General features: G+C 32.9%; 1 protein-coding gene across 1 annotated transcript in view; it reads left to right on the forward strand.

The window, feature by feature from the left end:
* Positions 1-16,818, forward strand: part of LOC107453633 (twitchin) — a gene marked incomplete in the record, with an annotated part of 247,518 nt that overhangs the window by 97,624 nt on the left and 133,076 nt on the right. Inside the window, 7 exon segments of the mRNA XM_071179568.1 lie at positions 452-556; positions 4,876-5,146; positions 6,327-6,466; positions 9,914-10,055; positions 12,014-12,155; positions 13,594-13,718; positions 15,219-15,357. Coding sequence (XP_071035669.1) covers positions 452-556; positions 4,876-5,146; positions 6,327-6,466; positions 9,914-10,055; positions 12,014-12,155; positions 13,594-13,718; positions 15,219-15,357 — 1,064 coding nt within the window.

Consider the following 16,818-nt stretch of genomic DNA (forward strand, 5'->3'; position numbering starts at 1 on the left):
CAATTTTCACGACTCTTTCTTTTAGAACTATTTTTAATCTAGTTTTTGGTTCAATTCAGTTTCCTAACTTAAAAGATCTATTTGAAAATCAATAGAGAAACTAACGTACTTCCTTCTTCTGTGATTCTCCACACGCTGTTGCCATCTATCGATCGCCACTTAGAAAATGTGCACACAAGAAAGTTCGAAACCAGTTTAAACCAGATAGATTCACGTCAATGCCTGAAAATTATTCCATCGGTGGGGAAAAGGTAACCCACAGATATGTCATATTTTAACCTTTAGTTAATGCTGCCCCAAACATGACTAACCTTTCATGTAGAATTAAGATTTGTAAATAACATTTATAGTCATTGCATAATGATTGAACTGTTATAATTGTTCCATCATTATTGCAATGGGAATGTATATGTGTTTGTTGACCTGTGTTGTTGTGTTGTTGTTATTGTAGAGCAGTGGTGATGAACGCAGAGGATCACGGGAAAGTCGTCGTCCCTCTTTAGCTGAGTTGATTCCTGATTGGCCCATTCTCCAAAAAGTAGTGAAAGACTCTGAGGTTGGAGAATATCTTTTCTCTCAATCAAGCTTCTCTTCTCTACTTTTTTTTTCTCTGCCTCAGCTGCTGCTATTCTTCTTCTTCTCTATTAATCGGCTATTATTGGATGGTCTACAATTTAAATGAGCTGTTCTCTTGACTCTTTGCTGCCACCCTCCACACGGGACATGTAAATAAATTATTAATTTACCACTTTCTTCCTATGGTAGTCCTACAACCCGCGAATACCTACTTTCTAGTGTGAAAACTGAAAATTGCTTTGAACGCAATGATGCAAGCGCAGTTAACTACGATTAGCATTTAAGAGCCTTCAGTTGCTGTTGCCTTGGCTGGTTTATAACAAAGATGCAGAAAATTTGATCCTACACTTTATGAAAACTGAATTTTATATACCTTACTTAGGGCTTAGATGTTTCCCGAGTATTCGAGTAGTTCTCATGATGGAAACCATCAGCAGGACATCCTTAATGGTTTTATATTTTTTATAACCGTCCTTGAAAAACCGACCCGATTTTGGGTTTAACTACTACTCATGTTCAACGCCTCGTCATTTTGAACCCTATCCAGAAGACAAGGATATTCCTGGATCAGTATCCCCAGAGGTAGGATTTGCTATGAGAATATGGAAGACTTTGTGACTCGACAGATTTAACGTGCATCAGTCACCGTTTACTACACGGGGGAGTCTTCGGCCGACGGGGATCGAACCCACGTCCACTTGGACATGTGCCCAGTGTCCTACCCATCCCGGCCATACTTCATGGTTGTGGTGATCCTACTAACTTCATTTTATAAAATCTGAATTTTATATGCGGGTAACTATTTTAGTAATCTGTTCTAAAGTCATTTCATAAAATATGAATTTTACATCTGAATTTATGTTACTTGGGCACTTATTCGAAGTGGTTGGACGAAATTCCTAAAAAGCAGCTTGAGGAGCTTTGAAGTTTCGAATCCCTTGCCAAACAGTTGTAATTCTTTGTTAAACACCCTTAGATCTTATTGAATTGCTCATTCAGTTACTTAAAAAACATCTTCAAATAACCGCTCACATAAAATTCAGCTTTTAAAAAAGAAAGTAAGTAGGATCACATTGTCACCTGTTACCGGCCAGCATCACTCAAGGTTCATAAAAGCGAATCGTTGTTACCAGTGTAATTGAGAGAGAAAAAAAATCAGCCTTTAAACTATAACATGGCGTTTGTGCTCTATGAGGGAGGAATGGTCAAAAATGAATAAATTATTATCATAAAACTGCAAACCCTCTGCCGGCAGAATGAAATCCATTTAATAGTTTCTTTTCTGTCCTGTTCTTCCTGATGATGAATTAGATTTACAGAAACACTTTCCGATATAGTCACAATAAAAAAAGTAATAAAAAAAAACGTGGTTTTTAATGGACTGGTTCTTTAACTATACTCATTGGTGACGTCATCTTATGATCATTTTGAAGAACGTGCAATAAATGATTATTTTTTCATTAAAAGGAATTGAAAATTAGCAGGTGTAACTTATTTTTCTTTAAACAATAAATTGAAATGAAATGCGTCAGTCGCTTATTTTGTAGCAAATGTTAATTGAAAGGGAAATTTAATACTTACACGTTTTGTCCAAATTAAAGAACGTCGACAGTTCTGTTGAGACACACAGAAATCCTTTTTATTAATATATCGTTTACTATATAGTGTGGTTTGAAATATACTCATTTTGTACTTTTTTAATGAGCAGTTCGTAAAGACAATTCTCTTTTTATTAAACCGATGAAAGAAACGTTTAAAATTTTCTGATGATTCTACAAATGACTAAAAAAATGAATATTATTCATGTAGTTTTTTAAATGAAATTGATAAATGAGTGGAAAAACAGCTCATGTTACATTGTAGGAATCCTCTTTCTCAGACAGCTGCCATTTTTAATAACTTTCTCACTTTTTTCTGTCAAATGTGGCAACACCTAATCTCAGCTTTATAAAGGCAGGGAGCCTTTTTTTCCTGTTTAAGCCAATTACTAATTTTATTGTATTTTTTTTCCAATGACGCTTTCTTATTTAAATAATCTTGATAGAAAATCAATTACTTCTTGTTTTCATTTCCAAAAGGTGTTCGTATCAACAACAATTCCCAATAGAAATAACTACGAAATATGCACTAAATTTACTAAGAATAGAGTAAATTATAAAAAAACGATGCAATTTAAATTGTCAAATATTTTAAATTAACACAGATGACTCAAATTATTTTTTTGACGCAAATCAAAGCTGCATTCTAAACTTACCTCCACAGTTTTCTGAAGGATTCTTCCTATTGCTAAAAGACACTCTGGAATTATGAAAAGTAAGGTAATTTGGTACCTTTTCTGAAGTGTTTTCAGTAATGTTGTAGAAATCCTCCAGCGTTATCGTAGCATCGGCAGAGATATTTTACTAATTATGTTACTAATCTGCAGAGATATATAGCTAATTATTGAAAAAAAATCATTCTTTATTTGAAACATCGCTCAACTTATTTCTGATTAAAATTACAAAGCTGAATTGCGTAAAGACTACAAATAAAAAAGTTGGAATTAGCTTAGGGATTTATACAAACTAGCAAAATTTTTCATTTGTATTAGGTGTAGGTTACCTAAAGTATTTGCAAATTTTGCTTCATATTAAAAAACAAATTTAGATGGACGCCATAAATTCTACTACCTTATTTAAAGGCTATGACGCATGTTATTTATATGATTACTCTATTGCATTATGAGTGCTCGCTCAGCAACTTTTGTCTCTTTGGGTGTCGCTTAACATATGAGTTTTCCTTTAACAATAAAAGAGTTGATTTTCTTAGTAATAACTTCTTCTAAACTCTTATTTTAAGTGAAATATCCTGTAATTTTAAAGAAGGAAGAATTTTTGTTGCATTGTACTGCCTAATTTCCAATACCTGTAAAGTTAGAGCAGAGAACTAAGGGTTAACATCCCCATAAAAAAAATTTGAAATTCTTATCTCATATGATGTAGTACTTTACCTATAGAAACACGAAAGTTCTGAAATGCTTTTAACAAAAGATTTTCTACATAAAAAAAGGAATTTTTCTCCTGTTTATTCTTTCTATTTATTTTCTATTTATCCTTTTTCTCTATTTAATTGTTTTAATTTTAATAGATGAAGATTAAACCTATTTATATTTCAATTGCTTTACAACAGTATTTCAATGCCTTAAATTTTCTGAAAAATAATATGATTCAACAAAAATCACATTTCAAGTTAACCCACATATATTTATTTTAAATATAGTAAGCTGTTATTTTTTCCATAGTTGTAATCTTAGAATATCTTCATCAAACTACAGAATTATTTTTAATGTTTTCTTCACTCTTTTAGTGTCGAAGCCATTAGAAAGATGTAGAATTTGCCCTGTATAAGATTTCCCTACATGTGCTTCCTTTCATTTTGGCTATATTAATTTTGTAACACTGTGCATATCATTAGTTTTATTGAGGTTCCTCGTCTAACACTAGTCTTTGTCATACTGCAAGTACAAACGCCCATAATGCCCATTATAGTCAAAAGATGCAAAATCCTGAGGCACACTTCAGACTGCGTTGTAGTATTTAATGGCAGAAAAAAATACCCAATTTCTAACTAAGCTTTAGCGTATTCAAAATATAAAATTTAAATGGTGCAATAAGTTTTATTTTATGTCGAAAAATAAAAAAAGGAAGCAAAAAAAATTTAGATCCATATTTTCTAAGATGGTTATTGGATTTTTAAAAACTTGTCTTTAAATGGTTTTAAAAATACTTTTTTACAGTTAATAAGCATTTCAGGTGGGAAACATTGTTCCCATTTTAAAGAATTTTTCTATAAGGTTAAAACAGTAGAGAAACAGATAGCGAGAGCACAGGAATTGTACCACTTCTCTATCCAATCAACACCTCCAAGGTACGTATCGATTTAATAGTCCAACTGCGCAGTGGATGTAAATATAAAAAAGACTACTCATCTGCGCAAAAGATGTCCTTTCGTTTGGACTACTAGGGGATCGAATTTCCTGTTTATGTGTGCTGAGACCTTTCTTTTTTGGAGTTGTTGATCCAACAGTGTTAAGTCAAATATCTTAGGATTTTAGAACTATTGGAAGATTTTGTCTCGAACCCTGGGTATTTCAGCTTAAAACTCTTCAACTGAAGGAGAAACTCGGCAAGTATTTAACTTATTTTGCATTACAACCGATTCCAACAACTATTCTATAAAATCGAACCATTTTGTTGAATGAATGAATGAATGAATGAGGTTCTTCCAGAGAATGATAAAGTACATATCTTCCTTTCACAGAAAAAAGATGAGTTTGTGAAACCATTGGTGGATGCGAGAGCGAAAGAGGGAAAAGACAAAAAGTTGAGGCTGGAGGCTGTGTTCTCAAAGTTGAACGTGAAGGCCAAGTGGTACAGGGTTAAAGAGGAGCTCTTCTTGGGAAAGAAATACCACATGCAGAGCGAGGGTGATCTCCATGTGTTGATCATCAACAATCCTGTGGAGGACGACAGCGGCAGATACAAGATTGAATGTATGGGCATCACCAGTTCTTGCATAGTCACGGTGGACGGTGAGATGAATCCAGTCAATTATTGAAATTTCTTTTCTTAATTTGTAATTGACAAGTCCCATTCCGAGAAAAAGCTTGTTTTTTCTATGACGAGAAATTCCAAAGTAGTCCTGGGAAAAAATAATTATAATAATAATGAATAGTATTTGTCTCCTGAATCTGCCTTAGAATAACCTTAGATTTTTTTTAAAAAAATATTTTCTTCAGGGAATGTAAAAGTTGTTTAAATGGATCAAGATTTCACCTACCATCTGGTGACTTTCGACAGATATTATTTCACTTCAATATAATAAAAATATGCCTATATGGCAGCTATTCAGTTTTGACAAAAAAAATAGATGAGCCACGATTGCTCAGGGATGGAGCATTCGCCTCCCAGTGAGGTGAACCGGGTTCGAATCCCAGCGATGGCTGGTTGATACGAATTCCGTATCCGTATTGCACCGACCACAGTGCTGACGTGAAAATATCCTCAGCGGTAGACGGATCATGGGTTAGAGTCCCCTTGCCGTCAGGCTAACCGTGGGAGGTTCTCGTGGCTCTCTGCTACCTGTAATGCAAATGCGGGTTAGTTTCTTCAAAAAGTCCTCCACGAACGCAAATGCTTCCTAATACTTGATCCAGGAGTTCCCTTGTCTTCCGTTCAAAATGACATTGCTGTGAACATGAGTAGGTCGTTGAACAACCGACCCAAAATTGGATCGGCTGTTCAACGATGGTTATAAATATAATTAAATTATAAATATTTACATATATATCAATAATGATATCTGTAGATGTTAAGTTGAGTTTACACAATGAAGAAGGCTGCCAACTTTCAAGGTTTTTTGTGAAAACTTACTCTAGTGGTAGCTAAGTTGATATATTAACGCATTATTTGTTATTCATTTAAACTTATTTTCCACACCACTACGCATCATTGATTTAAAAGTTACAATGCAGTTTTCTCGCTGTGAATATTTTAAAACGTTGGCAAAATTACCAGGAATTCCGAAAGTTTTTGTTTGTAAATGTCTACCCCTCTATGAATTATTTTACAAAAAGCGTAGGGGCAGGCCTGAATTGTGTTCAGGTCGAGAGTAAAGATTCACACATATTTTAAAAATAAAATGAGCCATTCTGTCGAAAGCTGCTTATAAAAATCGCACCATCTAACCATTTACTGTAACATGTCTTCCAGAACCTGATCCCGTGTATAAATTTACAAAGAAATTGGGTGAGACAACAGAGGCATACACAACGAAAGATGTCGTCCTTGAATGCGCTGTCAATGATTACAAAGCTTGCGTCAATTGGTACAAAGACGGACAGAAAATAGAGGTAACTCTCCAGAGATTTTTCTTTTCTTTACGTAACTCGGATGAAGCTATTGAATGTGCACCATTTCCAGTAAAATTAGACCTTCCCCCTATCTTGGCCCCAGTTGGGCTGTATGAACATTTAGGTTGTTTTTAATAGGGGTCCTATGCAGCGTCAATATCAGCCTATTTAAGGCTTATATTGGATGAATAATGATCCTAAAATATCAGGAGAATTTCATATAAGGCTTGGTTATAAAGTGGCAGTGAAATATTGGGTGAATCTGACAATTCTATATATGGCCCATATCGGCCCTTTGAACCTTTATTGTGCCAAGATTCTTGAAGAACCCAAGCTGCAAGGTTTTTTTTTTCATAATATACAGTCAAACCTTGATATCTCGAACTTGAAGGAGAAAAAATTTGCGATACCGAAAATTCGAATTATCGCATGTTATCGATGGTAGAATAAAGGTAAATGCTCCTACCTTATTTATTATTCCATATTTATTCTAAAAGTACTTTTTACACTTTCATTTAAAAAAATTGTTTGCTTTAGAGATGTGTAAGAAAGTTTGTCTATAACACTTTCTAAGTGGACTATAACTCTTTAAATGTCTCCTCCGACATATTTGGCTGCCTCTCAATAAATCTCCTTACAGTGTCCACTGCAGAAAGTGCTTGTTTGTTAGTAACATTTCGATTTCCTCATCCTCTTCTTCTGATAGTTCACAAGAAGCTTTCGTTTGATCGATGATATCATTGTCATCCCACTGACCACACAGTGTTACTGCATCATCTACGTTTACAAAGTCATGAAATTCCATGGCATCGAGTTTCATGAGGCCGGTCAATCTGTCCCAATCATTTTCGGTGTAGTTTTCAGCAGAATTAACGATATTAATTGTTTGACTACTTTCGTGATCTTTAATGAATCCAGCATTCTTGAAACCATTCATTATCGTAGAGAAAGACACGTCATTCTATACCACTGACGTCTTTATGTCCACTTTAAAAAGTTTATCATTATGAGAATTGGTTTTCTATTCTTAAATTTTTAATTTTTTTTTTGGAATATTTTTTTTATTTTCAGAAGAAAAATCTACACTATTTATGGAAAAAAAAATTTAAGTTATCGAGGGATTAGAAAAAAAAAGTTTTTCTTAACATTGAGTGTATAGGAAATTTGAAGGTAATTTTTTTTTCTTCGAGATATCGAAAAATTCATGATCGAGGTTCGACTGTACCTTCTTTTTTAAGGCAAATGAAACAGTCATATTTTCCGAGGCATTTCACGATGAATTGAATGAAATCACTCTCGAATAGTTTAGAAGCGATACAAATCTGTACTTATATACGCAACGACAAGTCAACAGTTTTTACTACTTTTGACACATTATTATCTGAACCTGTAAGATATATTTTAAAAGCGTTTTATGTACAATTTTGTACTTAATGACGTAACCTATAGAAACAATTGAGGTTTCTATGTATTTTTCTCATGTAATTGAATGAGACCAAAGACGAATCAAAGGAGATAATATTTTAAAAGTTGAAATTTTTTTTTGTATAAAAGTATTATTTTTGAATAAAAATTTTTTAATTTTTTTATACCTTATTCCAGATTTTTATGCCATTTGGCTAATAATATTCTACTTAAAAAACTAATTTAAAAAGTAAATTAAAGAATGAAATGACGTCCCATTTTTAGATTTAACTACCAAATTCAAATTCGTCATATTATACTACTTTACCGGTAAATAAATAAATTTCTGTAATCATTTATATCTGTAAAATTAGGAAATGCCCATATTTTTAAGCATTTTGTAGTACTGGTAGGCATAGTTTTTTTTTTCTCCATTTGATCTTTTTCTTTAAATTATGTGTTTAATTTATACTACAGTCGCCATCTACCATCAGATTCCTTAAAACTGTTTTTCCCTAAAATTGTGTTACTGCTTTTAAATATTACAGGCTTTCGTTTTACGAACCTAGATTAAGTAAAATTGTTAAAGATAATTGAACTTTTTGAACTTTGAAATTCAAGATAGTTCGTAATAGATCTTTTAATATTTTGTACTAAATGCTAATAAAATGGTAGAGAAAACTGTGTAGATCATTAAAATATACAAAAAAGTAGTTTTAAAACAAACATTTCACTGATATATCTTTAAAAAAAATAGATTCTTAGAAACGCTAATTTTCAAAGATGTTTTTTTATAGTAATGAAAAAAAATTCCCCTTTTAATGGGTGCATTGTTATCTATCGTGCATTGCTATCTTGGTCGTGAACTTCATATAAAAAATAGATTAATTAAGTATGACTAAGCATAATGTAAAAATTTTTAATGCTAAAAACTGAGTGATTGAATAAAGAGTGACCCAGAAGTTTTGCATTTTAAAAATGATTATTATTCAGATCTTTTGGTAAAGATTTTTACCAAAAATTTGAAACTCTCTTTAAGTTATTTGTACACCAGTGGTAGCACACTACAAGTAATGAAACTACGCTACTTTTTTTTCATAGCTTGTAGTGTAGTGGAGTTTTTAAGAAAAGTAGTGGGATAAGTACACATAGTAGTTCCTTCTGTTATCGAGACTAATGGATCGAATTCCGTCAATGGATTCCATGAAAGGATTTACGTAATCACGTATGACTAATATTTAAATGAGGAGATCACTCGTGAATGTTATTTAATCCTATTTTATATAAGAGAACGTATTTTCGATGTGCTTAATTTTTAAGAGGAAAGCATTCAACCATTAAAAAAAATTTCAAGTATTTATTAATTTCATATTTAAATTAAATATTCGCTGTCGAGAAAGGCATGAAAAGTTTAAGATGAAATGAAAAAAATATGTTTTGAATAACAAATTGGCTCCTGTAAACATGAATAAATATTTCTAAATGAATCCCTAACATTTTGATTGGTCTTCTAAACTATTGGTTAACATTTAAGTTGGTCTTCTTAAAGTACTGAAATAGTTTCTGCAATTTCAACGTGTAAGAAGTGAGGAGAATTTGATTATCTCTTGAGTAATGAAATTTGATACAAAACCATTGCAAATACACACTCGNTCCTTCGACCAATCGACCTTTCTGGTTCGGATCGACCCCCTGGCTCAGATCGACCCCCGCTTATGTTAAATAGACCCCTGGGGGTCTATATAGACCACTTTGGCGACCTCTGCTCTATAGTAATGAAATTTGATACAAAACCATTGTAAATACACACTCGTTGAAGTCGAAAGGTATGAAACAGCAACAAAAAAGGGGTTAATAGGGGGGTCCCCCCTCTTATACAGGCCTGCAAATTCTCTTCATTTCTAACTCTAGTGTAGTCACTGCATTTAAAAAAAGTAGTTAACAACATTTCTAACAAAGTAGTTACAGCATCCGACCACTGTTACTAGACGTAATAATACATTCAATAAAACTGTTTTGACAACAAAAACATTTCTCTTTAAGGCATCGGATAAATACGTGATTGAAGCAGATCCTTTGGGCAGAAAACTTCTGAAGATTGTCGATCTTTCTATTGCTGACTGCGGGCAGTATATGTGCAAGATCAACGCCGAGGAGAAGACAGAAACTAAACTGACAGTCACTGGTAATGTGTTTTTCATTTCTAAAATCATTAGCTAACTCTATCTAATGAAAATCCACAGTATTGAATCTATTATGGAGTACCATGACTCCCTTTTTTTTAGCACTAATCGTTGTATTATTTTCATTGTTCTACTCGTTTTTTTTTATCATCTGTAGCATACTTGTTGCGCTTTTAGCAATAAAAATATTACATCAATATTACATAAATAAGCGTATCGCATAATATTTAGACGATATAAAACGAAAGTCTATGTGCCACCACTACTAAACCTTCCTGTGGCCATACCTTTCTAATACTAATATCTTTCTGCAAGATACTTGAAAATAACAAATATACATGTTACTCATTTAAAGTAACAGAGGCGTTCACTTCAAAAAAAAAAAAAAAATCGGATCAAATGAAATAATATTTTTTAATTTGAATACGTAATTTTTTTAAATTCTAATATTATGGGTGATATTCTTACATTTTGTAGGAAGATAACACGCTCATTATTTCCTTTTTCGCATTTCATCATCGCATTAAAAAAATTTTAAAAAAATCGTGAAATCTGTAGCGGTCGCTACCGAAAAAAGAGATGAACTCTTCAGAAAAGGATTACTACGTCTTTTCATTTCGAGATTTATTTGTAATAAATAATATCGTATTAAAAATATGTGATTTTAAAAGCTATATAATAAATTTTTATACATAGCTTATTAATGTTGCTTTTCTGAACTACCTGGCTTCCTGCTCGCATCGATCTTTATCTCCTGCTGCAACTTAGGGATCATTTCANTGTTGTAATAAATAATATCGTATTAAAAATATGTGATTTTAAAAGCTATGTAATAAATTTTTATACATAGCTTATTAAATTTATTTAATAAGCTATGCTTTAATTTATTTAACAATTTATTTAATAACAAATTTTTTTACTTTATGATTATTTATTTTTCATTCTCCTCTCATGAGAATAGAAAAATCATGAGCATTTTTTCCCCCACCCCGATGCCCGAGATAGGCATCTCATAAATATGATTCTGAAGAAAAGATAAAATGTTTCAAAAATTTCTGCAGAGAAGCAAAGCAAAATATTTTATTTCCCAAAGGAAAGAACTCTGTACCGTTCTGCGACACTGGCGGCGTGTCGCCACAATTCTGCCACGGGTCTAAGCCTGCATTGCTTTCGAAAAGTTGTCACCAAATCCTCGAAATTGAGTTGTTCCTAGAGTGTCATTTTTAAATGATTCTTTCAACTACCCACTAAAAAAACTACTTTTCTTAAAGAAAGCAAACTGACATCAGGTCCGCGGTGGATGAATCATGGTTAACCAAAAATGTCCCCATGAGTTACTAGTAGTTGGACGGCAGGCAACCAAGAAAGGTATTCGATACTGACAAAAATAAAAACGCTCATTTGAATGTATCCTTCGTGTTAGAAATACTCTTTCAGATTCAAAAATAATGCAGCTCAAATAAAGGATATTTTCTTTTGTTGTTGTCGTTAGAGGTAAAGGAGTGTTTCTCCAGTGGCGCGGCCAAAAATTCGACTTCTGTCACACCTGTTTATAGGGCGGACTCATCCACAAATCGTAATTTTGACCAAAACCGGAGAACGATCCATCTCCAATATAGTACCAAACAGAGGACTTTATGATCAGACTGATTTAACGCGCACCAGTCACCATTTACTATACTTTGAGTCTTCGGTCGGTTCTCACAGACTTGAGTTCAAGGTCCTGCCAACCAGGCTATATTTTATTTTAAAACGTTTAAACGAATTTTCCTTTTTTTTTTTCATTTACTTTTATCAGTCATTAAGTTTAAAAACATTGAATGGCTTAAATGACTGATTTTTTTTATTTTTGCTATTTAAATTTGACACTTTGTTTTAAGGTCAATTTTTCAAAAGTAAAAAATAAAATGACTGATTCTATAATGAATGCTGACTGAAATTGGATTTTCATCTTTTTTAGAACAACTGTTTAAGTTCACGAAACCCCTGAAGAGCATCAAAGTGATTGAGAATAATGAAGTATTTATTGAATGTGAATTGGATGATTGGGAAGGAAAAGTTCAATGGTTCAAAAACGATAAAGAATTGAAACCAGATCCCATGTGAGTCTCACTTACTTCATCTATTATGTAAAACCATTTCCCCTTACAACTGAATTCAGCTTTTGTTTGGGATTTTTTTTTTAATTTTCTATTATTAGTTCACACTCTTCCTATATATATTTATATATCTTGTTCATATTTTCAATCCTTCATAAAATACTTTTCATTCATCCATTCAATTCCTTTTTTTTTTTTTTAAGCTTGTAGTGGATGATACTCGATGCTAAGACAGTTTTTTTTTACAAATATTAATTAATTCATTCAATGTAATTCATTTTGGTTTTATATGGGAAATTTTTTAATTATTTAATAAAAAGTGACTAAAATAAAATGTTTCTTTGTTGACCATAGTAGGAATTGACTTTAAATTGTTTTCTTCACAGTACTTGTTTTTCATTTTTATTTTTGAGACAATATTCCGGGGTGCTAAAGAATTTGTTTTTTAAAAAAAATAAAATAAATGTCTGTAAAATGCAGAGGAGTAAAAAAAAATTTCAAAGACCAATCATAGCAATTTCTCTATGCATATATCCTATTCGATTCAAATGTTATACCTAACAAAAAACCTAACGAAAAGTTGTTGAAAATTTGACTTACCATTGAAAATATCTTTTTACCAAAGATTAATAATTAACGAGTTGAGTGAGGCTTAATTATCATGACTAACAATGGAATTAGCACTCCTAAAACACTTTTAGCGATTGTTCTATTCAATTTCTGCTAATGATAATCTCATCCTGAGTTAAATTCATTGAGTTAAATTCATGCAGTGGAGTGATTGCCATGATAACAAACTTTCCACTAACAAGATCATTCTTACAAAAACGGAATGAAATTTTGTCGAAGATTGACATATTTGACAGAATGAACTTGTTTATTGAAATACAAAGAAGTTCATTCCATCAAAGTTGTTCTCTTCTGTGAGTTTCTTTTGACCGATTATGTTGTGCATTGATCTCAAGGAACTTTAGACATTATTGTCTATTAACGCGCTATAATTTCTATTTTATTTAACTAACAAAAGTTGTCCCGCAGTGGGCTAATCGTAAAGACACGGTTCCCAGTAGAACACTAAAGTCAAGCATCACTGGCTGCGGGTCAGTAATAGTCGGGTTACCTCCCCTCTGCACTGGATCAAAATTGTGATTCTTCGGATCATCCTCAGGGATGTCGTCGCCAATAGCCCATTGTGCGGCTCCAGTGCGACGCAAATAAAATACCTACCTATCAAAGGTCCAGTTAACGAATCAAGTAAAATTGAACAGTTAACGCAAAACGAAAAGTTTGGAACCTTAAAAAATGATTTGGTACCAAAAGCTATTATAAGTAACTACTAAACAGTTTTAATAAGTATAATTTAGTTATTCCTGTATACATATGTTTTTAAGTATCGTATTTCCCTATTGACCCTAAACAATCATGTCTGTTTTGCCTACAGAATTGAGCAGGTTTCCCAAATAAGACGCAGAAGACTCGTCTTCAAAGGAGTGCGTTTAACGGATGAAGGAAAATATACATGCAAATCCAATGCTGACAGCACTGTTTGTGAAATGATTGTTGAACGTAAGTAGGCATTATTTGTTTTTCCTTTTTTTAATGAGACCACGACCACTTTTATTTAATGTAAAAACATTTATCATAGACTATTTTCCTAAAAACATTTACAAATAAACCATGTCATTTTTGTCATCTGCGACTTCCACACTAGATTGCAATTGAATGGATCACTAAAAATTCATTAGTAAAAATATTTTAAAATTACTGCCCCTGGCGAAATTTTTAGGCGCACTATAAGATTCGGTGTAAATTCTTAATTATTAGGTGATACTATGCAGCGTTCTTGTTTTTACGCGATTGAAACCGGTTTGCAGTTGTTTACGTTCGAGTGTTAATGAATTAAATTAGACGATATAATATAAATAAGAGGATTGGATAAATTGGACGATATTAAGTCGATTATAAAGTACTTTAAAGTCGATTGTTAAAAAATAATGAAAGCGCTTTATTTTTTTGAGTAACGAAAACATTACAAGTAACTCAATTTTATTCATATTACGGAAGATTTTATTCCGCTTATATTATTTCTTTCAAAGACAGAGTTTCACAATTTCCTGAGCAAAAAAGATCCAACCAATATGAGGCATGTAATATTTTGCAGGACTACCTTTTAGATTATTATGAGTTCCTATTTCAAAGTCTGACTTCAGAAGCTTACTTTTAACATATGGATATTATGTTAAAGACTTCTTGGTCTAGACAAATTGTTTAAAAAGGTTTTGTAATTCATCTCAAATCAGAATTTTTTTAATTCGGTGAATTTTTGTTACGCGGTTTTCTAATTAACTTTATGGCTGCCAACTTAATGCTACTATATTGATCCCCAGCAAACATCCAATAAAGAGCCGCAATGACTCAGGGGATAGAGTGGTCACCTTCAAACGAGGCGAACCGGGTTCGAATCCCTGTCTATACGAATTCCGCATCCGAATTGCACCGACCGCAGTGCTGACGTCATCAGTGGTAGACGGATCATGGGTCCCCTTGCCGTTGTTTTCGTGATTTACCTCTCAATGCAACGCAAATGCGGGTTAGTTCCATCAAAAAGTCCTCCACTAGGGCAAATTTCTCCCAATACTCGATCCAGGAGTTCCCTTGTCTTCTGGATTGGGTTCGAAATGACAAAGGCTGCGGAGTTGAACATGAGTGGTCGTAAAGCCAAAAAAAAACTTGGGTTGGCTGTTCATCGACGGTTATGAAACATCCAATGAGAGCTTCAGTATTTAAAAAAGTGAATTTTTTTATGGAAAGAGAAACACTTCGCCTAACAAACTCTTCTCATTCAATTACTGGGAGAAATACTTCTGATTTTTTTTAAAGACAGTTGGCTTGGGAAACTATATATGTCGAATCTTTTGTCCAAATATCATTCACTATATAGTTATGAAATAGATGCACGATAATTTAATTTATAACATGATAATTTTCTCCCTGAGTTGTTTAAGAAATACTGGTGTTTAAAATGATGTGTTGAAAAGAGATTGATTCCGAAATGATTGTTTTCAGCTGCTAATAAAATAGTGAAGAAACTGAAAGACTGTACATTACTAGAGAGAGCGAAGGGAATATTGGAAGTGGAAATGTTGGATAAAAAAGCTCCCGTCGAATGGTTTAAGAACGGAGAACCCATCACTCCCACTGAAAGGTTTATTCATTTATGACACTCATTGAACTTTAATAGTTTAAATAATTGATTTCTTTTTAGTCTAATGTATGTGGTTCTTTTAAATGCGCCAATAACTGTTTGGTATCTTTAACAAAATTATAATTTAAATAATTGATATTTTTTTAAATACCAAGTACTTTAATGTATTGAAATGCTAATTAAGAAACGTACTGAAATTCTTAAGATTCTGAAAAAAGGTCACGCAGTTGACTGATCGTAAAGACACAGTTCCCAGTAGAACACCGAGGTCAAGCGTCACTGACTGCGGTCAGTAAGCGGTTTTGTGACCACTTTGATCAGTCTGCGTAGGGACCGAGGGTGCGTTGTATCGGTGCTCGATATACTGTTCTACAGTAAAACGCTCGTCTTCGCGCTATATTTGTCGGGCTACCAACCCAGGGGAGCCATCCCCTTTGTTCAGCGGATCAAAATGGTGATGGCATGTCTTCGGATCATCCTCAAGGATGTTTCCCAGACCATCTCCAATAGCCCATTGTGCAGCTCTAGTGCGTAGTAAATAAAATACCTACCAACCTGAAGAAAAAAAAATAGGGTGAAAATATTTAATAAATATTTGAAAATAGAAATAAGCAGAAATTCAATAAAGGGATGTTTTAATGAGAGTAATAAAAACTACTTCTCAAAGCTTCTTAATATGACGTTCAAAACCTAAACTAAAATGTGAACTTTTCTTCAGAAATATGCCAATAATACGTCTTTCTTTCCGTGACTTCTTATGTCACATTATCTATCTATCTATATTATATAAAACGCTAATACGTACGTATGTATGTATCAATAAAACCGATGATAGTTCCTTTCTCGCGCTGGCAACAGTTTTCATTTTTAATTGATAGGCTTCGGTGCGCAAGAGCACGTAGTGAGCATCATATAGCTAATCTATATTATATAAAAAACTATTACGTTTTAATTGATAGGCTTCGGCGCGCAAAAGCACGTAGTGAGCAAAATTAAGGTTTAGAATTGCTTCGGAGAAATTTGAATTGTTAACAATGACTTAAACAAAAAGTTTTATTTTAACTGATAAATATCTCATTTTCTTACTCTTTGTTTTTCATACATTTTATATTTTTGTGATAAAATAAAGAACTTATAGTTGTTCTGCTTCTGAACACTGATGAAAACGCAAAATGATGGGCTTCATCAACAATCAAAAATATATACATTTATTTTACAAATTCCATATTAGGGTGGCGCCATTCAGAGAATTAAAAATACAAAATTATCTTTAGCGAAGCCGATGCTTTACATCCGGCGTTCAGTGGCAGACTACTATTTCATATTGTTTTACAACACATGGCTTTAGCCCTTTTGTGGGAAAGACTTTAAAACAAAACTTACAACAGTTACTTTTCTCAACAACTGAAATTTAGAATAGTGTGATTAAGAAAAATATGTGAACTGTTTGCAATTTCAAAT

Source organism: Parasteatoda tepidariorum, chromosome 1 (genome assembly GCF_043381705.1).
Source record: "Parasteatoda tepidariorum isolate YZ-2023 chromosome 1, CAS_Ptep_4.0, whole genome shotgun sequence".
Taxonomy (NCBI): domain Eukaryota; kingdom Metazoa; phylum Arthropoda; class Arachnida; order Araneae; family Theridiidae; genus Parasteatoda; species Parasteatoda tepidariorum.